This window comes from Chiloscyllium punctatum, chromosome 5 (assembly GCF_047496795.1).
Source record: "Chiloscyllium punctatum isolate Juve2018m chromosome 5, sChiPun1.3, whole genome shotgun sequence".
NCBI classification, from domain to species: Eukaryota; Metazoa; Chordata; class Chondrichthyes; order Orectolobiformes; family Hemiscylliidae; genus Chiloscyllium; species Chiloscyllium punctatum.
In genome coordinates, this window is record NC_092743.1 from 110,030,914 (window position 1) to 110,056,331 (window position 25,418).

The window sequence follows — 25,418 nt, forward strand, 5'->3', positions numbered from 1 at the left end:
TAAAAAGTACAATACTGATCTACTGTTATTTTAATAGATTTAAAATAGAACAAGACATAATGACAGTACCGGTATAATAGGCCCTCTGTAATCTGACACCAGTTTGCCGTTACCTGTCCAAAGCAGATGTACAATTCTTTCATGGCAAGGTCAGTTTTGTCTACCATTTTAGAGATGGATTTTTCTTTTGCTCCAATAACCCATGGGTAGTATGAACTGTCTACTTGAAGTGTACCAGATCCAGTCTGTTGGTCTAACTGAGACAGTAATTTTGCAAGCCTGAAATTGATAATAGGAACAAAATTTCAGTCAAACAACTTATGTAAAATGAAGCCAACACAGATGTGTGATTTTTAAAATATTTCATTTATGAGATGTAACTTCAGTCCCTTTTTTCCCCATCCACAACCACATTATTACCACTATCCCACCTCCCCTTGGGAGTGAATAGGCTTTATTAAACATAACTACATAAATGCAAGGGTTTTAAATGTAAGAAAGGACATCTTTTGGAACCTCTAGACTTGGGCTTCAGTTCTTTGTGATCTGACATCAATTTGTTGTGGTTCCTGACACAAACTCAGTAACTATTCTGATTCCTTTCCTTGTTTAGATATTGAACATCAACAAACCAGTTTTTTGGAATACTGCAGATGTGCAATTTTACTCTTTCAACATGTGAATAACTTAAATCAGTGATTTACATCAGACTGCAGTTAATCAGATAAAAAGACAGTAAATATCACTGACATTTTTATGATTTCTATGAACTTTGATATTCTCTATTAATATTTAATGAAATATCAATTTTAATATATTCTTAAATTATGAAGACAAAATTTTAAAGCTCCTCAAAATATCTTATTCATCTGCAGACAATTAAATGATTTTGTTGTTGCTTATCATCATTCTTTGGGTAATTTTGCATATATCAAAACACAATTATTGACACTTGAGTTCCCAAGTGTCATATTTGATTCAAAACATTAAATTTGTCTTTGTCTCCACAAAAATTGCTGAGTTTCTCCAAAATGTCCAAATTTTCAGCATCTGCTGAAACTGAATGTTTGAAATTGCTTATTTTCTTTTATTGACACTGCTTCTGAGTTGTACAGTAAGCAGCTTCACATTTGTAAGAGAAAATCTAATACTGAGTAAAGATTGATATCTGGTTTCCATCTCCTTCACCAATTGATAGAAAAAGTAGGGTAGTAGAGAATGGTTACTTAAAGGTGAAGTTAAATGTAAGTTTTTCTTTGAAACACCGAAATACGGAATATTATAATCTGAATAGATTTCATGAAGAATGGTTTAAAACAAACTATCAGAATATGAAGTTAAAAATCACACATCACCAGGTTATAGTCCAACAGGTTTAATTGGAAGCACACTAGCTTTCGGAGCGTCGCTCCTTCATCAGGTGGTAGTGGAGGCTTTTTTTTTGTCACTTTGTCTGTTTGGCAATATCGCGTAATTGTACTGATATATCCTGAGTGCAGGCTGAGAGTGTGGACTCCAACTGAATTTCAAGGTTGTGGTGCCCGCTGTAGAGTTGGTGCATGAGATGATTGAGGAGTTTATGAGAGGTGCGGTGGCAAAGTCTCTCGGCGTAGTCTGTGTTGTAGATCGACTTAAGTGGGTTCGTGATCTGTAATCCTTTTGGGATCTTTCCTGCTTGCCTGCATTCCTATGCAATCTCCTTGGAGATCCTCTCCACTTTAAGCCGGCGGTTAGTGGTGTCGATAGTAGTCATGATTTGGAGATGCCGGTGTTGGACTGGGGTGTACAAAGTTAAAAATCAAACAACACCAGGTGATGAAGGAGCGGCGCTCCGAAAGCTAGTGTGCTTCCAATTAAACCTGTTGGACTATAACGTGGTGTTGTGTGATTTTTAACTTTGTAAACTCCAGCCCAACACCGGCATCTCCAAATCACATCAGAATATGATTACCTTCTAATATTCTCAGAGACTAAGTCTATCACCAGAAAAGAAACGAAAGAGATGCTACATTCTGGCCAAGGAAGAACAAGATATGGGCCTTTCTTGCTGCTTCCAACCAAAAGTAAAATCAGAAGCAAAGTATTCTCACAGGAAGACATGTAACATCACAGGATTTGTAATCCAGAACACCATGCTAATATCTGAGGACATGGGTTTTAATCTCACCATAGCAAATTCAATAAAAGAAAGCTGTAGGGAAGTTTAATTGATTGTCGCAAAACCCACCTGGTTCAATAATGCCATCCTTACCTGGTCTGGCCCACATGTGATTCCCCACAAACAAGGCAATGTGGCTGACTTTTATCTATCTTCTGGGCAATCAGTTTTGGGCAATAAATGTTGGCCAAGACTGTCAAGTCTTGTTAGCTTCTAATATTTTAGAGGGTAAATGAATAAGAGACAAAAGAAAAGGGATTTGATGGTTCGAAGAAACTTGAGTGTACTTTGAAAGAGCCAGAAATGTTAAAAGAAAGATCCTTGCAGAGGAAAATTAAGGCTGAAACAAGAGTAATTGCTTGTGGTTATGAAGAATTAAAGGGATACAGATGGTGCAGTGGTTTCTGCCTCAGATGGAGAAGTAATCCTGAATCATTGACCACAGATGTAGGTGTATAAAACTCATGTTTCTGCAGCACGAAACATTTCAGAGAGGAAAGCTGAACAAGCAAGATGTGTAAAAGAGGACTGGAAACTAAACGAATATATTTGTTGTTCGAATTATGCCATAAGGTTGTGGCACTTTTCGAAAGATCTGTTTTACTAAACGTAGGTTATGTTGAACCAAAATGAGAACCTGAAATCTTCAAAATGAGAACCTGAAATCTTCTAAGTATCAACAAGGGAAACTTACTGGCATCTTCATGATGTATATTGATGATTTCTAAAGTGACAGTACTTTGGATTTTGAGAAATATGTTATTGATAAAACTAAAGTGTAATTTATGTCCCTGTATACTTTTTAGAATTGTACCATTATGTTTGTATTGCCTCTCTCAATTCCTTCTGCCATACCGGATCACCACACACATCTCTGTGTGAACTTTGAAAAACAACTACTTACCACTACATGCTGTTTTCTATTATTAAGACAATTTTTTCAATCCAAGCTGACATGGATCCACTATTCAGTAAGCAACAGCTTTTTGAAGGAACTTTTATGCGGTACTTCAAAAGCTTTCTAAATATTCATATTAATAACAACCATAGCTTTCCCTTCATCATTCAGTGGGCTAATAGTTTTCCTCCAATTGCTGTTACATTTTCAAAACTTATTACTTCTAAAATATTATCCATCACTGTTGTAAAATTGACCAGGCTTTAGAGGTTAGGAATTTCTTCACACTCTTTCTTAAATAACAATGTCTTAAATAACATATTCGCCACTTTCCAAATCTCTGATGCTTTACAGTTATTGAGAAAATAATGGTAGATAATTGCAATGCCTTCCACTATCTCGAAGCTCACTTCCCTTGGCAAACAAAACTGCAAGTTATCCAGGGTAGACAACCTATGCAGTCCATCAGTGTAACCAGTACATCCTGTCTGCAGGTTTCATGCTGCATGGATAATGGAAGCTACAGTGACTGGGTATAGGTTTTAGATGAGGGGTGTGCCAGAGTGGACAAGAGAAGGAAGAATGGGGAGTGCGGAGTGTTGGATGAGATGGGTATATTTGTATTGTGTCTTACACAAAATGTGTGATATACCCCATAAAAGTCATGCTAAAGATGTCATCACAATATTATGGTGTGTGACCTAATGGTTTCAATCTCTAGTTCAGTGGAACTCATTGCTGCAGAAAGCTATAGACCAAGTCTTGGTGTATTTAAGACAGTGCTAGATAGATTCTTGATTACTAAGGAGATCAAGGGTAACAGAGCGAAGGCAGGAGAATAGGGTTGAGAAACATTTCAGCCATGATTGAATGATGGAACAGACTCAATGGGCTGAATGGCCTAATTTTGCTCCTATATCTTATGGTGGTAGTGAGCTCTGTCCTCTTGCAGCATGACATGCTGAGAGAAATGTGCTACTATACATCTGAATTACTTAATGCTCCCCACTTCCAATCCTGCATGCTTAAACTCTGCCCACTCTCACTTACTGCTCATACAAACTGTATTACAGCATGGTTAGTATGTTATTGAAGTCTATTGACCTATTTGAAAAGGCTATTTATTGAGCAAGTTAGCACAGTTACCTTGTGCTTTTGCTCCGGATTGGGCAGATGCCAAAATCAGTTACATGTCCACTATTATTTATTAATGTACACAATCAGCTGATTTTGGCATCTGCCCACCTAACAAACTATAAAGGTCAGCTTGGGGCATGAGTGGGAAGGTGATGAGCTAGCCATCTCCTATTTGCATGGCCACCACTGAAAGCATGTCAAGTGCGGATACATAAAATCTAAACTTTGGTTTTGATCTGTCAAACATTCTTTAGGTAACAGTAAGTATCATGGAAATTTTTGAAGTCTCCAACTACAGCACAGATTCTGAGATATTCCTGCAGGATCTCTGGTAGACCAGGAATTGTCCATCAGAAGTTTAAACTTTCCAAGCAATTTCCACATGAGTGGCAGTGGGCATCTTCAGTCATGCATCCAGTCTCTGACCATTTTGAGATTGAAATATTTGACTCACTGGGTTACACACAGAAAATAATAGATTGAATGAAGAATTAGAAGATGGAAAGGGAGCCTTGAGAAAGTTTGTTTGGCAACAATCTGACCCCGATGTTTAACTAAAATCAGACAGTTCCAGGCACAAACCAGCCGGCAACAGGCAAAAGTAACTGCAATCTTCAAATCCAGGCTGGATGACTCTGACCCTTCCTGAAACAACATAGTTGAAAACTGCCCTGCTCTGTCACTCCTATGTAATGAGAAAATGTTGTCCATGTGGTCAGACAAAACTGAACCACAGGACAGACTAAGGTGAAAGGGTAGCAAGAACTTATAAAGAACCACCCTCATCCATAAGACTTAGAAGAGAGGTCTATGGCATGTCTACTCACAGGCCCATTACCCATGATGAGGTTAAGACACTGAAAGAAGAGTTGTGAATAATAATGGATATAAATACCAAAACCCTCCCAATCAGCCCAAACATCTTTAAAACCTCACAACTAGACTTAGAGAACGATGGCCTTAAGCAGGTTGTTCTACATCTATAAAATTAAGATGCAAGATGAACCAAGACATTTAGTTCAAAGACACTTTTGAGAAGGTGGAAGCGAACGATAGGAGGATCTTAAGATAACAGAATGTTGAATTTTGTGAAGTCCAAACATCAAATAAGGTACCACCGAAAGACAAGTGTATTTGCAGAGAGGGTCTTTAAGGGATGATGAGGGGCATTATTTCGACTTCAAGTTTCAAAAGCCTCTTTCTGAAAGCACTTGAGCCAATCATCTGCAATGCATTGGACAGTTACAAAATTGTCAGTTGGTCTGGAGGAGTTGTTTCCTCATTCTTATATTATCCATTAGGAGACGTATGATATCCTGTGTCATGCTGCAGAGAAACTATGATAATTCTGTTGAAAGCCAGTTGCCATACTAGAAATGTGGACAATCATGAGCTTGGTGCTGAGAAGAGGTCCCTGAATTTCCTGTTTAATTGTAACCATCTGGGTCACTATCTCCACAAGTACCACAATGGGTGCAGAATGGAGTGTGACAGTAACAGCCTACTTTCCACTTCCACCTGCACCAGTGAGGCCCAACTCAATCCAATTTGAATTTTTCAAAACATTTGTATTTAAGTTAAAAATCCTGTCAAAGAGCCAAAATTAAAGACATATTTTACTATTTCTTCCAGATACGGTTTTTGGAGCAAACAACAGAGCTGGAAACATTGCTATTAAGAGAAAGAAAAACCTACATGAAATCTTTTGCGTTCCTCATACTGCATGGTTAATAAAACACCCTTGGCAGATGATTCACAGTTTTCCCGCCATTGAGAGATCACAATTTTCAAGATAGCTATCTGCACACTTGTACAAACAAATTAATGTATACTTTAATAAATATTAACAAAGGACTCTGCAACAGTAGAGAATATGACTATCATAGTGGTACAAAAAGTACTTATCAAAATAGTAATCACTCAAAAAAAAATTTGGAGATTTTACCTGTACTCAAAGTAATAGTCACTTTTAAGGAATGCTGGAAGTCTCTCACTTCTTATCCATGAAACACCCTGCTCCTGATCGAGGCACTAAAATTGATAAAATAGTTGTACGGTCAGAGTGGCTTGTTAACCCAGAAAGGTATCTGAAGAAATAAAGTCACCATATTCCAAGGGCACCATTATGCTGCTCTCTCATAAGAAATAGATGACTGGTGGTGGTTTAACCTGGCGGCAACCTTACCTGCATGGCCTTGCCCCTTGCCTGAGATCTTCATGGTGGCCTCAGCTGGTACAGGATTTGAACCCACATTTTTTGATGTCACTCTGCATTGCAAACTAGCTGTTCAGCCAACTCGGCTAAGAAATATAGACTGCAGTAATGCACAATCTTGACCCAGAGTCGCTTTAAATGGACAGACAATCGTTGATGAGTGATGAATTGTGATCAATATGTTCACCATATCACAATGTAAAAACCAAATTATATTAAGGTTTAATATTCCTGAAGTTGTGCCCAGGATTGCATTTAACACTTCTTCCTGGTACCTGCATAGAACTGGGTAACTGACAAGTAGTCAAGAAATTTACCCAAGTGCATTTCACTCACCAACCAGTAGTCTGTTCTCATATGGGTGAGCGTAATGGTTCCTCTGGGAGGTACAGCCAGAACAACATAATAATGAATGTCAGGGCAGAGTGGAAAAAATGAATTGCATTCAGGATAATTTTTTTATACTATTAGCTTTCCAGTCCAATGAAGAAGGGGCCTTGCTGGAGATTGATGTGGGTCATATTAATCAAAGGTTAATCAACAGATGTCAACTGATAATATAATTGAAAATCAGACTGAATATAGAAGATTCAGAGGTAACGTGAGAAAGCAAAGAAAAGCAAAGAGTTTGAAAATATACTATCAACTGACATAAAAGGGAATTCAAAGATATATTTTAATATATAATTTATAAATAGTAACATTCTGGTGACAGGAGAAGAAAGGGCCAATTAAGGACTGAACAGGGAACTTGCACATGGGAGCAGAGCATATGGTTGAAATGCTGTTTGAGTACTTTGCAACTATCTTTATCAAGGAAGAAAAAAACATGGTGAAAGAGGATGAAGTTGAGAAACTAGATGGGCAGGAAGATGATAAAGAGAAAGATTAGACAGGGTGGCTGTACCTAAAGTTGGTAAGTCACCAGAACTTGGTGATGTGCACTCCAGACATAGTCAGGAACGGAAAGGCAGAACATTTTGAAGCACTGGCCATAAAATGGAAACTCTGCTTAGAAACAGAGCTAGTGCCAGAGAATTGGAAAATTGCAAACTGTTTAAAAAGGGTATAAAGATAAGCTCAACAACTACAGGCCTATCAGATTAACTGGGGCAGTGAGAAACTTACGCAACAATAATTCAGAACAAAATCAACAGTCATTTGGATTGTTGATTTTTACCAAATGAAGTTGCATCAGAACATTATTTCAATGAGCTAACACACACAACAGCTCAGAAGAACTACGCAGAGCAGAGGAAAATCACCTATACCGTGTATTCAAAAAGAACAGGTACCCAATGAACACAGTCCACCGATTTCTCAGCAACAAACCCAAACAAGCGGACAAAACACGTCCAGAAACCCTAGCCACTCTCCCCTACATCAAAGATATCTTGGAAATGACTGCCAGACTACTTAGACCCCTTGGCATCTTGGTAACCCACAAACCCACCAACACACTAAAACAGCAGCTAATGAACTTGAAAGACCCTATACAGACAAGAAGCAAACTAATGTCATTTACAAAATACAGTGCAAGAACTGTAACAAACACTACATTGGACAAGCAGGCAGAAAACTAGACACCAGGATACATGAACATCAACTAGCCACAAAAAGACATGACCCTCTCTCACTAGTATACAGACTTCGACTGGGAAAACACATCCATCCTAGGACAAGCCAAACAGAGACACGGACAAGAATTCCTAGAAGCATGGCATTCCAACTGGAACTCTCTCAACAAACACACTGAATTAGATCCCATTTACCACCCCCTGAGAAAAAGAACAGGAAATGACATCAACACAGGAAATGATATCATCGACCCAAAGAAACCTAAACATACAAATAGAAAACAGTAATCCTCAGCAGTGCTTCGCCCGGAGGCCCACTGAAGATGTTATCTAGTAGGGTGACGAAACGCCTGGGAATGAACCTTCCAGCTCAGCGAGCAAAATTACATCCAGAACCTCAACCTGAGCTACAAATCTTCCCAAAACTTGCTACTTTCTTACTATTTATATGCTCTGAGAAGCTGTTGGAATTTCTGTTTATATTTGTTGCTCGATTTTTCTTATAGTTCCTTTTACATTCTCATATTTGCTCTTTCATCTTTCCCCTAAACTGTCCGTACTCCTATTGATTCTGAATTGTATTCTCTGTCTTACACTGGTCATATTTCACAATTCAAAATGAGATTAAACCCCATCTGCAATGAAAATGGTCAATGATGACAAGATTTCCTTGGCTTCCTGTGCAGTCCTGTCGAACCCGCAATTATTTTGGCTAACGAAGTATACACTGCCCAAACTGCAACTGATGAAAACATTTTAATAACCATAACTTTATAAGGTCAAAAATCACACAACACGAGAGTATAGGGTTTATTTGGAAGCAGTAGCTGGGACCATCAGGTAGTTGAAGAGTCCTGATGAAGGATCAGCGCTCTAAAACCTAGTGCTTTCAAATAAACCTGTTGGACTATAACCTGGTATTGTGTAATTTTTAACTTTCTACGCCCCAGTCCATCACTGGCACCTCCAACTCATAACCTTATAAGATAATCTTTCCATAATTAAAGATTACCTCTGAAACATTAATGCAAACCATGAACTCGCAGCAGCTGAAAATTGATAATCACAAGGGTGATGGAAGCAGAGACAATCAATGTTTTAAAGAGAGGTTGGATCAGCACATGAAAATAAACTTGCAGGGTATTGGGGACGGAACAAGGGAATGGGAATGTTAAAAATGCTCTCAAAAAAGGGCCAGAAAGCTGACTGGATGCAATCATTAGAGTTGGAAAATCATGCAATGAAGCCTCTGGAACAATTGAGCGGGTAGGACTACTTGTAAAATTTGGGCTATTTCTGGATATTTAAAAGGATCACTTTATAACAGTCATGATTTGGAGATGCCGGTGTTGGACTGGGGTGTACAAAGTTAAAAATCACACAACACCAGGTTATAGTCCAACAGGTTTAATTGGAAGCACACCAGTGATTTTTAACTTTAAAACAGGTGTGAAGTAATGACTATAAGACATACACTACTGAGAGAATTAACAAAAGACATGATGACATGATGAATCATCTGCCTACCTGTACAGTGAAGCTGGTTTCAAAGTTCAGATCCGCAGGGGTGAGGTTTTGAGGAGGATAATTCATTTTGGATTTGTCTGCCCCATGGGAACCGGTGTTCATTGGAGTTAAAGAATGTTCCAAATTTCTCAACTGTTTTATCAGATTTTTCTTGGCATTATCTACAATTTCAAATATCTCAATTTCTTTGTTAAACCAGATTGGCTTTGGATAATCCTGGTAAACAAAAATGAAGATGATTTAATGCAAAGGTAACTAAACAATTATTTTTTTCTAAGTAAGCTGACAACTCTCACCAGGATAGTCACGATATGAAGGTGCTGGAGTTGGACTGGGGTTAACCAAGTTAAAAAACACACAAAACCGTGTTATAGTCCAACAGGTTTATTTGGAATTACTAGTTTTCAGAGTGTTGCTCCTTCATCAGGTAACTAGTGGGCAAGGATCATAAGATACAGAATTTATAGCAAAAGATCACAGTGTCATACATATCAAATGATATATTGAACAAACCTAGATTGCTGTTAAGTCTTTCATCTTTTAGATGAGTTGCAGATTTTAGTTCATTAATATTTAAATTCCAGAACTTTTTTAAAGTTATATTTTTGACATAAGTTAAGGTCTTATAAAAAAGGTGAAATCTCAGCTCAGACAATGTATTAAAGGTGTGAAGTTATGAGTCTGTCTGTATCTCAATCTTGAATCAGATTGGTTCTATTTCCAAAGTAGGAATTTATAGAATGTTATTTGGATTGACTGCCTGCATTGATTATTGCAGGTTGTGTGCTATTTGAGCAAAAACAGAATGTATGCACAAATACAACTCTGCAAATACTAACTCACCCCATAGGACAGTCCAGAAGACCATAAGACATAGGAGTGGAAGCAAGGCCATTCAGCCCATCAAGTCCACTCCATCATTTAATCATGGCTGATGGGTGTTTCATTGATATACAGGAATGGTATTTCAATGAAGGAAAGGTATTTGCCTTGTGATTTTTTGGGAATAAGCAATGAGAAAATGGGAACAATCCTTGGGGCATTAATCTTTTTAAAGTATGAAAACTTTTGTTTATTCTCAAGAAAAAAACTATTGGAGATGGGACAAAAAGCTGTTTGACTGGATGAGAGAGCTAGCATGGAACATCTTGCAATGACACCTCTGAAACAACAAAGTTGGCAAGACTACTTTTAAAATTTAGTGAAAATGTTACACTTATGTTGATATGTACAAAGACAACTTTATAGCAGCCTTGTTTTTGGAGAGTCCAGGGATTAAGAGTTAGACCATAAGACCATAAGACATAGGAGTGGAAGTAAGGCCATTCGGCCCATCGAGTCCACTCCGCCATTCGATCATGGCTGCTGGGCACTTCAACTCCACTTACCCGCATTCTCCCCGTAGCCCTTAATTCCCCGAGACAACAAGAATCTATCAATCTCTGCCTTGAAGACATTTAGCGTCCCACTGCACTCTGCAGCAATGAATTCCACAGGCCCACCACTCTCTGGCTGAAGAAATGCCTCCGCATTTCTGTTCTGAATTGACCCCCTCTAATTCTAAGGCTGTGTCCACGGGTCCTAGTCTCCTCGCCTAACGGAAACAATTTCCTAGCATCCACCCTTTCCAAGCCATGTATTATCTTGTATGTCTCTATTAAGTCTCCCCTTAATCTTCTAAACTCCAATGAATACAATCCCAAGATCCTCAGCCGTTCCTCATATGTTAGGCCTATCATTCCAGGGATCATCTGTGTGAATCTCCACTGGACACGTTCCAGTGCCAGTATGTCCTTCCTGAGGTGTGGGGACCAAAACTGGACACAGTACTCCAAATGGGGCCTAAACAGAGCTTTATAAAGTCTCAGTAGCACAATGGTATTTTTATATTCCAACCCTCTTGAGATAAGTGACAACATCGCATTCGCTTTCTTAATCGCAGATTCAACCTGCATGTTGACCTTTAGAGAATCCTCGACTAGCACTCCCACATCCCTTTGTACTTTGGCTTTACGAATTTTCTCACCGTTTAGAAAGTAGTCCATGCTTTTATTCTTTTTGCCAAAGTGCAAGACCTCGTATTTGTTCACTCTTTTGTTAGAGGAGATTCAGATTCCTGCTCTCTCGGCGGAGCAGGTAACGGCTGTCTGATGGTGTTTATTTTAAGTCGCGGTATAGTCCAGTTATTGTTTTTTTTAACGGTTAAAATTTAAAGTTTTTTTTAAGCGCCTAGCGGACCCGGAAGCTGGTGTCGCGCTAGCTGACCTGGGAAGGTTTTTCTTCTCTATAAAAGCGCGCAGGTGAGGAACCTGAGGCACTACAGGGGTAGAGCCTCCTCTAACCTAACAATAAGACCCATTGTGGTAAGCAGGTAAGTGCTGAATTTTGCTTGTTTGTTTCTTTAGATCCAGTTTTCTATTTAAAGTTTACCTTTTAGAGGGATGGCAACGAAGGCAGTGCAATGTTCCTCTTGCAAGATGTTTGAGGTGAGGGAAGCCATTAGCATCCCTCCTGATTACACTTGCGGGAAGTGCACCCATCTCCAGCTCCTCCAAGACCGTGTTAGGGAACTGGAGCTGGAGTTGGATGAACTACGGATCATTCGGGAGGTAGAGGTGGTCATAGATCAGAGCTTTAGGAAAGTAGTTACTCCGAAAGTTATAGACAGATGGGTGACAGTGAGGGGGACTGGGAGGAAGCAGCCAGTGCAGAGACCCCCTGCGGTCGTTCCCCTCAATAACAAGTATAGCGTTATGGATACTTGTGGGGGGGACGACTTACCAGGGGTAAGCAACGAGATTCAGGCCTCTGGCATGGAGCCTGTCCCCGTTGCTCAGAAGGGAAGGGCGGAGAAAGGTAGAGCGATTGTTATTGGGGACTCAATAGTGAGGGGCACAGATAGGCGGTTTTGCGGGGGCGACAGAGACTCACGTTTGGTATGTTGCCTCCCAGGTGCAAGGGTACGTGATGTCTCTGATCGTGTTTTCCGGGTCCTTAAGGGGGAGGGGGAGCAGCCCCAGGTCGTGGTCTACGTTGGCACCAACGACATAGGTAGGAAGAGGAGTGAGGATGTTAGGTAGGCTTTAGGGAGCTAGGTTGGAAGCTCAGAGCTAGAATGAACAGAGTTGTTGTCTCTGGTCTGTTTCCCGTGCCACGTGAGAGAGAGTCGAGGAATAGGGAGAGAGAACAGTTAAATGCGTGGCTACAGGGATGGTGCAGGAGGGAGGGATTCCGGTTTCTGGACAACTGGGGTTCTTTCTGGGGAAGGTGGGACCTCTATAAACAGGATGGTCTCCACCTGAACCTGAGGGGCACCAGCATCCTTTGGGGGAGGTTTGCTAGTGCTCTTTGGGAGGGTTTAAACTAACTCTGCAGGGGCATGGGAACCTGGACTGTAGCTTTAGGGTACAGGACCTTGAGTGTAGGGAGGTTAGGAACAAGGCATCGATCTCGAAGGAGGACGCCGGTAAACAGGAAGGTGGCTTGAAGTGTGTATACTTCAATGCCAGAAGTATAAGAAATAAGGTAGGTGAACTTGCAGCGTGGGTTGGTACCTGGGACTTTGATGTTGTGGCCATTACAGAGACGTGGGTAGAACAGGGACAGGAATGGCTATTGCAGGTTCCAGGGTTTAAATGTTTTAGTAGGGTCAGAGGTGGGGGTATAAGAGGGGGAGGTGTGGCATTGCTTCTCAAGGATAGTATTACAGCGGTGGAAAAGACGATGGAGGAAGACTTGCCATCTGAGGTAGTTTGGGCTGAGATTAGAAATAGGAAAGGTGAGGTCACCCTGTTAGGAGTTTTCTACAGGCCTCCTAATAGTCCGAGAGACGTAGAGGAAAGTATTGCGAGGATGATTCAGGAGAAGAGTGAAAGTAGTAGGGTGGTTGTTATGGGGGACTTTAACTTCCCAGATATTGACTGGGAAAGCTATAGCTCGAGTTCGTTAGATGGGTCGGTGTTTGTCCAATGTGTGCAGGAGGGTTTCCTGACACAATATGTAGACAGGCCAACAAGAGGTGAGGCCATACTGGATTTGGTTCTAGGTAATGAACCAGGCCAGGTGTTAAACTTGGAGGTAGGTGAGCACTTCGGGGACAGTGACCACAACTCGGTGACTTTTACTCTAGTGATGGAGAGGGATAAGTGTGTACTGCAGGGCAGTAGTTATAGCTGGGGGCAGGGAAATTATGATGCGGTGAGGCATGACTAAGGATGTGTGGATTGGAAAAATAGGCTTCAAGGGAAGGACACAAATGATATGTGGATCTTGTTCAAGGAGCAGCTATTGGGTGTCCTTGATAAGTATGTACCAGTCAGGCAGGGAGGAAAGGGTCTTGTGAGGGAGACGTGGTTTAATAAGGAATTGGAATCCCTTGTAAAAGGGAAGAGGGCGGCCTATGTAAAGATGAGGCGTGAAGGTTCAGTTGGGGCGATTGAGAGTTATAAGGTAGCCAGGAAGGCTCTAAAGAGAGAGCTAAGAGCAGCGAGAAGGGGACATGAAAAGTCCTTGGTTGGTAGGATTAGGGAAAACCCTAAGGCTTTCTATAGGTATGTCAGGAATAAAAAGGATGACTAGGGTAGGTATCAGTCCAGTCAAGGATAGTAGTGGGAAGTTGTGCATGGAGGCAGAGGAGATTGGAGAGACACTAAATCAATACTTTTCGTCAGTATTCACTCAGGAATAGGACATTGTTGCTGATGTGAATATTGAGTCACAAGTGATTAGAATGGATGGCTTTGAGGTATGTAGGGAAGAGGTCCGGGGACAACTGGAAAGGGTGAAAATAGACAAGTCCCCTGGGCCTGATGGCATTTATCCTAGGATCCTCTGGGAAGCTAGGGAGGAGATAGCGGAGCCATTGGCCTTGATTTTTATGTCGTCGTTGTCTACAGGAATAGTGCCAGAAGACTGGAGGATAGCGAATGTGGTCCCCTTGTTCAAGAAGGGGAGTAGGGACAGCCCTAGTAACTATAGGCCAGTAAGTCTCACTTCTGTTGTGGGCAAAGTCTTAGAGACAATTGTAAGGGATAGGATTTATGAACATTTGGATAGGAATAATGTTATCAAGGATAGTCAGCATGGTTTTGTGAAGGGCAGGTCTTGCCTCACAAACCTTATTGAGTTCTTTGAGAAGGTGACCAAGGAAGTGGACGAGGGTAAAGCAGTAGATGTGGTGTATATGGATTTTAGCAAGGCATTCGATAAGGTACCCCATGGTAGGCTACTGCAAAAATTACGGAGGTATGGCATTGAGGGTGCATTAGAGGTTTGGATTAGGAATTGGTTGGCTGGAAGGAGACAGAGGGTAGTAGTTGATGGTAAAGGTCCATCTTGGAGTGCAGTTACTAGCGGTGTTCCACAAGGATCTGTTTTGGGACCATTGCTGTTTGTAATTTTTATAAATGACCTGGAGGAGGGGCTTGAATGCTGGGTGAGCAAGTTTGCGGATGATACGAAAGTCGGTGGAGTGGTGGACAGTGAAGAAGGATGTGGCAGGTTACAGCGGGATATAGATAAGTTGCAGAGCTGGGCAGAAAGGTGGCAAATGGAGTTCAATGTAGCTAAGTGTGAAGTCATTCACTTTGGTAGGAGTAATAAGAAGATGGATTACTGGGCTAATGGTAGGCTACTTGGTAGTGTGGATGAGCAGAGGGATCTTGGTGTCCATGTACACAGATCTCTGAAGGTTGCCACCCAGGTAAATAGTGCTGTGAAGAAGGCATATGGCATGCTGGGCTTTATTGGTAGAGGAATTGAGTTCCGGAGTCCTGAGGTCATGTTGCAGTTGTATAAGACTCTGGTGCGGCCTTATCTGGAGTATTGTGTACAGTTTTGGTCGCCATACTATAGGAAGGATGTGGAGGCACTGGAACGGGTGCAGAGGAGGTTTACCAGGATGTTGCCTGGCATGGTAGGAAGATCGTATGAGGAAAGGCTGAGGCACTTGGGGCTGTTCTCATTGGAGAAAAGAAGGTTTAGGGGAGATTTGATAGCAGTGTACAAGATGATTAGGGGTTTAGATAGGGTTGACGGTGAGAACCTTTTTCCGCGTATGGAGTCAGCTGTTACTAGGGGACACAGTTTTAAATTAAGGGGAGGTTGGTATAGGACAGATGTTAGGGGTAGATTCTTTACTCAGCGGGTTGTGAGTTCATGGAATGCACTGCCAGTATCAGTGGTGGACTCTCCCTCTTTATGGTCATTCAAGCGGGCATTGGCTAAGCATATGGAGGTTATTGGGCTAGTGTAGGTTAGGTAGGCTTTGGTCAGCGGAACATCGAGGGCTGAAGGGCCTGTACTGCGCTGTATTTTTCTATGTTCTATGTTCTATGTTCTATGGGACAGGATTTATCAGCATTGGAAAGGCAAGGACTGATTAGTGATGGTCAACGTGGCTTTGTGCATGGGAAATCATGTCTCACCAGCTTGATTGAGTTTTTTGAAGAGGTAACAAAGAAAATTGATGAAGGCAGAGTGGGAAATGTTGTCTATATGCACTTCAGCAAAGCATTTGACAAGGTTCTACATGGTAGACTGGTTAGTAAGGTTAGATTACATGGGATCTAGTGGGAGCTAGCCAAATGGATACAAAATTGACTTGAAGGTAGGAGACAGAGGGCGATGGTAGAAGGTTCTTTTTTGGACAGGATGCCTGTGACCAGTGGTATGCCACAAGGATTGGTGCTTGGTTAACTGATTTTTGTCATTTATGTGAATGATTGGATGTAAATATAGGAGGCACGGTTAGTGGGTAATACGCTGGATTATCTCAGAGTACAACAGGACTTTTATTAGATAGGCCTATGGGCTGAAGAGTGGCAGGTGGAGATTAATTCAAATAAATGTGAGGTGTTGCATTTTGGTAAGGCAAATCAGGGCAGGACTAACACGGTTTATGCCTTATAGAGTAGGGCCCTGGGGAGTGCAGGTGCATATGTCCTTGAAGGTGGCTTGACAGGTAGACAGGGCAGTGAAGAACGCATTTGGCACGCTTGTCTTCATTGGTCAAAACGTTGAGTGTAGGAGTTGGGAGGTAATGTTGTGACTTTATAGGACATTGGTAAGGCCACTTCTAGAATACTGCATACAATTCTAGGTGCCCTTCTATAGGAAGGATGTTGTTAAACTTGAGAGGGGTGCAGAAAAGATATATAAGGATAGTGCTGGGACTGAACAATTTGAGTTGTAGGGAAAGGCCGAATAGGCTGGGGCTTTTTTCCCTGGAGTACCAGAGGCTGAAGGGTGACCTTACGGAAATTTATAAAATCATGAGGAGCATGGATAAGGTGAATATCCAAGGCCTTTTTCTCAGGTAGGGGAGTCCAAGACTAGAGAGTATAGGTTTAACATGAGAAGGAAGAACTTTAAAAGGGCTGGAGGGGTAACTTTTTCACGCAGTGGGTGGGGTGTGTATGGCCCGAGCTGCCAGAGCAAGTGCTGGAGGTGGGTACAATCACAATATTTAAAAGGCATCTGGATGGATATATGAATAAGAGGGGTTTACAGGGATACATGCCAAATGCTAGCAAATGGGGCTAGGTCAGACTGGGAAATCTGGTCAGCAGTAATGAGTTGGGCCGAAGACTCTGTTTGTGTGCAGTATGACTCTATGACTCTGAGTTCAGGTTTGAACAGATGCAGAACCCCTATTTATATTATATGGCTCAGATTCAACTGGAAAGCTGGCCATCCTATTTCGGAGAAAGTGCTGCACATTTACATCATGCAAAAGTTATCACTCAAAAGTTAAAAATGTATAATATTTATACCACAGGTTGTGGATAATCTCTGCCCTATATGTTCAGAAAGTTCAGCAAGGTTCACAAATGTTCACCTTGCAAAGTAAGTTTGAGAGTGGACTTAGACTAAATGTCAATCCACTTTCCAATTGAGTCTTGCTGCACATTGTTCAGATTGAGCCAAAACTATGAATTTACAATTTAGATTTAAGCTTTATCAGGAAGTGAAAATGACCACTTTTTAATTTTGACATGTAGCTGTACATGAATATGCTGGATAAAAAAGGATTGTTATTGTAAGACAAATATGAAAGCCACATTCTGCAACTGCATTGGTTGATCTGCTTATGTCATTTTCATAATTGGAGTAAAACATGAGCATATCTATGACAATCAGCACAAACTACAGAGCATTCAAACCACCATCAAGAAATTACTTACAAATAGGCTGAGAAATACATTGAAATAATCCACTAGGAGATCATCTGTTACCAAGTAATCTTCCTGGAAGTTACAAAAGAAAGAATTATAAATGAGAAGGGTAAAATTCTCTCTCTTTCTCTCTCTCTGTCTCTCTCTCCCCCCTCTCTTTCCCTCTTCCCCACCCTCCCACCATTCTTTGTTCAGTAGTCGTGGTCTCCTGTGCTAAATGTTCATTCCAGTATCTCAATGAATGAATGAACACACAAAAACTAAGCACTCATTTTAAAAGAACATTTATAGAAAGGACATTTTGAGCACGATGAGGTGTGGGCTATTTGACTCTGGAATCTTTAAATATATTCATTCATGTGATGAAGGGATCACTGGTTAGGTGAGCCTTTATTGTCCATCCTTAATGGCCAGATAACTGAGTGACTTGCTGGACCATTTCAAAGGGCAAGTGAAAATTATCCACATTACAAAAGAGCCATGTGTAGGCTTGACCAGACCATAATGACTCAGATAGGTTCTTACAATAATTGGCAAAGGTTATATGGTCATCATTAGTGTGTAGCTTTTATTCCAAATTTTAATGAATTCAAATTTCACCATCTGCCAAGGTAAGATTCAAACTTATTCCCCAGAGCATTAGTTGAGATTTTGGATTACTAGACCAGTGACATTACCACAACACTCCCCCCTCCCCCTACTTGTCTCTCACTTTTGAGTCCACCAGTATCAGAGAGATACATTGAGCCAGATTTTCCGAGAACTGGCAATCTCCTACATTGGAATCAAGTTTAGAGTAGTGCTGGGAAAGCACAGCAGGTCAGGTAGCAGCCAAGGAGCAGAAAAATCGACGTTTCAGGCAAAGGCCTTCATCAGAAATGAAGCTCATCTTATGCTGCCTGACCTGCTGTGCTTTTCTAGCACTATTCTAATCTTGACTCTAATCTCCAGCGTCTGCAGTACCCACTTTTGCCCAATCTCCTACATTGGCCCTTCCTTGCTATGAAAGAAGGAGGCACCTTTCTGAGAGGAGATTGGCCTAGGCCTCCTTAGGAAATATGGACCCATACTTCTGTTTTGACAGTTCCATGTAGCACGGAACTGTCAAATGACAAACCATGCACACTTTTCACAGCAGTCAGCTGCAATATTCTGTCTTTGAAGATCCTGACAGCCACTTTGAGAGCCGCTTTCAAACCACAAGTAAATAATGCAAGTGTGATGATGGGGTACAGGGAGGGAAGTTTGCCAGATGGGAAAGGGTGCCAAGTAAGCATGGTGCCAGAGGAAAACATCTTTAAACTGAATATTTACTAATCTACCTGTTTAGAGATGTTATTACACAGCTCTGGAGTTGGTGGGACTTGAACTTCTGGCTCCAAGGTAGGGATACTATCATTGCCCACAAGATATCCTCTAACACATTTAACTAGATTTTTAAACAATTCAACCTGTACAGGGATCTTATACATATACTATTAACCAAAATGAACTAATTAATAACCAATATCTTATTACCTCATAAACATGCAAAACATAAATATGATGATTGACAGGAAAAAAAGCAGTTTTGTATTACCAGTCCAACTCATCTATTCTACAGTATGCACTCTTAACTAAACAAGGAAAGATATACTGACATTGGAGATGGTCCAGAGAATGTTCATTAGGCTGAGATGAGGTATGGGGGACTGATTTATGAGGAGATCTTTGAGTAGATTGAGTCTATACTCATAATAGATGATCTGATTGAAACGAAAACAGAAATGGCAGGAAAATCTCAACAGGTCTGAGGAGAGAAATCACAGTTCAGGATCAAGTAACCCTACTGCAGAACTGATGATAGCTTGGAAAATGCTGGTTTATGTGCAGACAATAGGATGGGGGGAGCAGGTATGGAGTAAATGATAAGTGGAGATGGAGCCCAAAGAGAGAGAAGAATAGTTGGACGGACAAAGGGTTGGTAACTGTCAGCCTAGGAGCATGAATAGTGACTAATGGGGACTATTACTAGATAACAATGGGTTGTTATTCATACAGGATTTGACAGGGTGGATGTGGGAAGGCTGTTTTCCCTTGTAAGAGAGTTTAGGACCAGGTGGCATAATCTCAGAATATTTAAGACACAGATAAGGAAGAGATGCTTTTCTCAGAGGGTTGTGAATATGTCAAATTCTTTACATAGAGCGGTGCTGAAGCCAGAACATTAAGTGTATTCAAGGCTGAGATAAACATAATGTTAATCTGAGAGGGAATCAAAGGTTATGGGGAAATGGCAGGAAAGTGGAGTTGAGGATCATCAACCACGATCACACTGAATGGCAGAACAGACTTGATGGGCTGAATGTCCTATATCTGGTCCTATGTCTTCTTGTCTTATTCTGGTTCTCAGCTAAAAATTCCTCAAACCTATTGGCCAATTGCAAAGTCTGAGGTTCTTCCACTTCCTGGGTCCCATACCTCCTCTACTCATAGTCACAGCCTCTCATGTCTGAACACTGATCAAATCAGAAGACTACACCATAAAGAGATGTGTTCCTGATGTGCTGCAGTGTGTGCAGCTCAACCTCCAAATCATAAACTCTGAGCCAAAGTTCCACAAGCCACAAACTCTCACCACAGAAATGTTTGTGCTGCATCACATCACTCTAGCGTCAAGGAGTTCCCACATCCTGGGACCTGGCCTGATTTATTGGGATTCTATCAACATCCTCTTGGCAAGATTGCAGATTTAGGACTGTTTCTAATTTAGTCTGTGCAACATCCAACTCTACATATGTAAACACTCCTTACATATATTTAAAAGCTCTGGCCCAAGGTCAAAATTTGAATTCCTTCATAATTTTACCTATCAGAAACTTGTCAACTGCTTCAGATATTCCCAAGAGGAAATTATCTACATGCATTAAGAAAATTCCTTCCAGTTCTGCTTTTAGCAGAATACAACCAATAGGACAGACCTAACTGAAAACAAATCACAACTGGGAGGCATAGTTTGGCCCCATAGACACTTGTTTAGCCTCCATATAATGGAGGTTTTAAAAATAATTTGTTTCGAAATTATTCCCTTTGCAAAGATATTGTTTTGGCATCATTGGACGTACATTCCCTGGAATATCAATACAAGTGCTTGAGAAAGATTCATACTTACAATTCCCCCTGCTCAGTCTATTCTTACTTCCTGAGTAGGTTGTTGATCAAGTCTCTGGGCTTCATGTCAGGCCTTAGTTTTACATGCACCACTGACAAGTACTTGCTCTGTACATATTCATCTATATGACACTATTGACAATCCTTTACATGATACCTCTACAAACTCTTGCTCACTCACAGGATCTTTCTCTTTTGCCTCCTTTACCAATTTAGCACTTAACTTGTTGGTAGCCACTGGAACTTCTCTGTTATAAAGAATATTTCTTGTGGCTCTTTTGACCAGTTCTTTGATCCTTGCTATTGTTAAGTTTCTTCTCTTACTAGACCTCCTGTCACTGTCTGGACTAACACTGCTCGATCTGTTTCCCCTTGCAACCAGACTTCCTTTCACAAGGTCTTGATCTTTTCTTACAGCTTTGTCTAAACTTGAATGTCATTCACTGGCTTTCCACATTTTTACTTCATTCTAATATTCTTCAGATCTGATATTCTGCCCCTTGTATGTTCAGCCAGTTTTTGTACTTCTCTGGGAGCTTTTCTGCCCTTCTAACTCACTCTTGTTTTATCTGGTTTTGTCAGTTTAGTTAGTCTCAACTTTTGATGTTAGATCTTTGTGATAGTAGCCTTATCCTGATTGTCACTGACAATTGGTTCACTCTGTTAGCCTATTATCTGCAACAATCTGTTCTCCGTAAAGGTCCAATTTTGTATGAATGCATGTATATATTGAAGGTTCAGTTACACATAAGCAGAACTAGAATATCTGATGGAATCAGTGCCAGTAAGCCATATTGAATACACTTGAATAGATGGTTACCATGTTCAAGATTATCATTTTGCTATCAGTATCTGTCACGTGTCCTGGGTCACACCATTACTTTTGTCCTTCCCTCTTGAAATGTCTTCCCAGGCTAAAAATTACTTTCAAACAGCCTGATAAGATATCCCAAAGCTCTTCTGAGCATAAGCAGTATTCAAGTGTTCTGCAAAAGCTGAGTGAATTCTAATCCCTGTGAAAGCTCAGGGGTGGTTTATGTGACTTAAGGTATTTTCAGATTCCTTCCATAAGTTAATTGACAGGTGTTGTAAAGAGCAACTATCTGAAGTTTGACTTTTTTGCATGTACTGCTAATGCTAAAAGAGTTGTCAATTCTAAAATTCAGTATATCATTTTTCAGAACATTTTGTCAATCACAATTTCTCTCACAAATCCCAACTTTCTGCTGTTGTGTGTTCAATGTTCAGACTTTCACACATACTCCTACATTCTTTATTGGCAAATTCTCCTCCATTATCCATTAAGAAATTTAGCCAGTGTTTCCAACCCTGATCCATCTTCCCATTATTTTGTATGTAATTTTCTTTTTCTGTTTAATGTTGACAGATTAATTCTAGTCACTATGTCCACAAAATGTAGAAGAAAAATATTTTTTGGGTTAACCCCAATCTTGAGGTCCACTATTACATTTTGATTAAGTTTTACAGCAGTGGGAGATTTACCTCAGGTCATGATGGTGTTCTCCAATTTTTTTTGTGACAAACCTCACATCTTTTATGAATAGTTTTGATATATTCAGTAAGTTTCTCATTTAGTATCACTGTATCCTTTGTTTTGAAAATGCTTTTTATTTAACAGACTGGAAAACTTCCGTTTTGAACTATGTTAGAAAATTAATTTATTTCAAAATTCGTGGCCATATCTGCAGTGGTTGCTTTTAAAAAGTATGTAATTGTACGTTTGCCGTGGACATTGGAGTTTTTATTTTTTTTTAAATCCTATAAATCATATGACATGTTACTGCTTGCTTTGCTGTAGACCATTGCTAGGTCTGTTTTTGAACAGTGACTTGCTTGAAGAAAGTTAAAAATCACACAAGACCAGGTTATATTCCAACAGGTTTAAATGGAAGCACTAGCTTTCAGAGCGTTGCTCATCACCTGATGAAGCAGCAGCGCTCTGAGAGCTAGTGCTTCCAGAAGCTAGTGTTTCCAGTTAAGCCTGTTGGACTATAACCTGGTGTTGTGCAATTTTTAACTTTGTACACCCCAGTCCAATACCGGCATCTCCAAATCATTGCTTGAAGAAGTTCTCGTTTTGTATGGTTCAGTTCAAGGAAAGCCTAAGAACGACAAGTGTTGTTGAGAACAAATTGCCGACTGATAATCCTCATGTCTGACAAAAAACATCTTGTTGCATTCGGGATGGAACCTACTTGTTCTTTAGAAAAAGTGATTCAGAAACATCTCAAGGTCACATTTCTTGAACATGGTGTCTGCAAAACTTCAAAGATAACTGTGAGTGCTTAGTGACTTGACCATCTGTGCCAGAACATCAGAGCAACAAACTCAGGAACATTGTGTACTTTATTCTTTTGTTTTCAAGAAAAACATCAAATGGCCAAAGTGATCATTTTCTCCTCAGAAAGAAAATCTCTGCAGAGATTTTTTTTTCCTCTTTCTCCAAAAATTGTATATTTGCATGTGTGTTTTGGGGACATTGAGTATTTATAATTTGATTTACCATTGTGTGTTGTTATAGACCAGACCAAATCCCCTCAAAATATATTTAAAAGATAGTCTCGAAATTAATTTTTTCTTAAGTTAAAGGTAAGTGTAGGATGTTGCATTCCAGAAGCAATTCAACTGGTAAAACTACGATATATGAAGCAAAACACACTTCATTCATACATTATAAGTAAAATACAACAAAAGAAAGAAGTAATTGGAATAACAACTTTATTGGAAAACTTAACAAAATAATAGAATTAAGTATTATTCATTACCTGTTCCAAAATAATAACACCCGATAAACACAACCTTGAAAAAAGGCAAATTCTGTAAAACAGATTGTCTCACATACAACTCTAATCCACGAGGAAAAACATCCAAGAGAAAACTCAGAGAGAGAGAGAGAGAGTAGCAAGTTGAGATACACTGCAGCTTCCACCCAGCTTCAAGACCCAGCAATAACTGCTATTGAAAAATGAAATCTAAAAATCCTGGTTCCATGGGAGCTTGACCCCACCCATTTAGACTACTTCTATTATTCTAATATTAAAAAATAACCTAAGGCCTCACTGTTTACTCTTGTGGTTCCGTGCAGATTGCTCTGCGCCTCTACCCGAAAACCTGTCTTCAAATAAAACCAGGACAAAATACACTTCTTAAAGGAATAGTATCATAACAGCGTGTTAACCTATTATTGCAACATTATTGAATAAATTTTGCATTGATAACAAATCAAAGTTTGTTCTTACTAAGAAACCTGGTCAGTAGATCTTACTGTTTAAAACCTGATTGGTAAGATATTTTCTTAGTTATCTTGGTAACTGAACAAATATTTTCTTTTTACACAGTGACCTGTGAAGGTATGGGACCAGTGAGTTTTCTCCAGCATTAGTCAGAACATGTGTTACAGTAACAAAATGGATTTTCAAACTGTTAATGTAGTGTTGAAATAATTTGCTTCTTCCCCTTTAAATCCCCATCCTTAAATGCCAATATACATTCTTAATCGAAAAGTGAGGCCTTGTTACGGGAATGTGATAGTGTCCCATGACAGCCACTGCTGGGTCTATGGGTGAACCCTTTCAAGCTTTCAAAAACCAGTTTTTGACCATGATTGATGTCTGGATCATTAATATTGTTAGGGGTTGGGTTAGAAATTAAAACTACGTTACTTGTCAATTTGTGGCACTGGTTTCAAATGAAACATAATGTGCATGAGCAAAACAAATAAAAAGTCCAAACTGTGTAAACTGCAAATCTACATTTTTCCCCAGGTCAATCATTTTACCTTGATCCAGACTTTCCATTTGGGTCTTTCATGTGGATGATTTACTTAGAGTCATAGAGGTGTACAGCATGGAAACAGACCCTTCGGTCAACCAGTCCATGCCACCCAGATAACCCAACCCAATCTAGTCCCATCTGCCAGCACTCGGTCCATATCCCTCCAAACCCTTCCTATTCATATACCCATCCAAATGCCTCTCAAATGTTGCAATTGTACCAGCCTCCACCACATCCTCTGGCAGCTCATTCCATACACATACCACCCTCTGCATGAAAAAGTTGCCCCTTAGGTCTCTTTTATATCTTTCCCCTCTCACTCTAAACCTATGCCCTCTAGTTCTGGACTCCCCCATGCCAGAGAAAAGACATTGTCTATTTATCCTCTCCATGCCCCTCATGATTTTGTAAACCTCTATCAGGTCACCCCTCAGCCTCCGACGCTCCAGGGAAAACAGCCCCACCCTATTCAACCCTGGCAACATCCTCGTAAATGTTTTCTAAGCCCTTTCAAGTTTCACAACATCTTTCTGATAGGAAGGAGACCAGAATTGCACACAATATTTCATCAGTGGCCTAACCAATGTCCAGTACAGCCGCCACATGACCTCCCAACTCCAGTACTCAATACTCTGACCAATAAAGGAAAGCATACCAAATGCTTTCTTCACTATCCTATCTAACTGTGACTCCACTTACAAGGAGCTATGAACCTGCACTCCAAGGTCTCTTTGTTCAGCAACACTCCCTAGGACCTTACCATTAAGTGTATAGGTCCTGCTAAGAT

General features: G+C 40.3%; 1 protein-coding gene across 1 annotated transcript in view; it reads right to left on the reverse strand.

Annotated features, from left to right (window-relative positions):
• LOC140476809 (regulator of G-protein signaling 22-like) overlaps positions 1–25,418 on the reverse strand; it is a 133,677-nt gene that overhangs the window by 93,172 nt on the left and 15,087 nt on the right. The window contains exons 2-5 of the mRNA XM_072569602.1: positions 17,696–17,758; positions 9,513–9,728; positions 6,139–6,224; positions 114–279 (exon numbers count right to left, since the gene is read on the reverse strand). Of these exons, the coding sequence (XP_072425703.1) occupies positions 114–279; positions 6,139–6,224; positions 9,513–9,728; positions 17,696–17,758 (531 nt within the window). The remainder of the gene's footprint in view (positions 1–113; positions 280–6,138; positions 6,225–9,512; positions 9,729–17,695; positions 17,759–25,418) is intronic.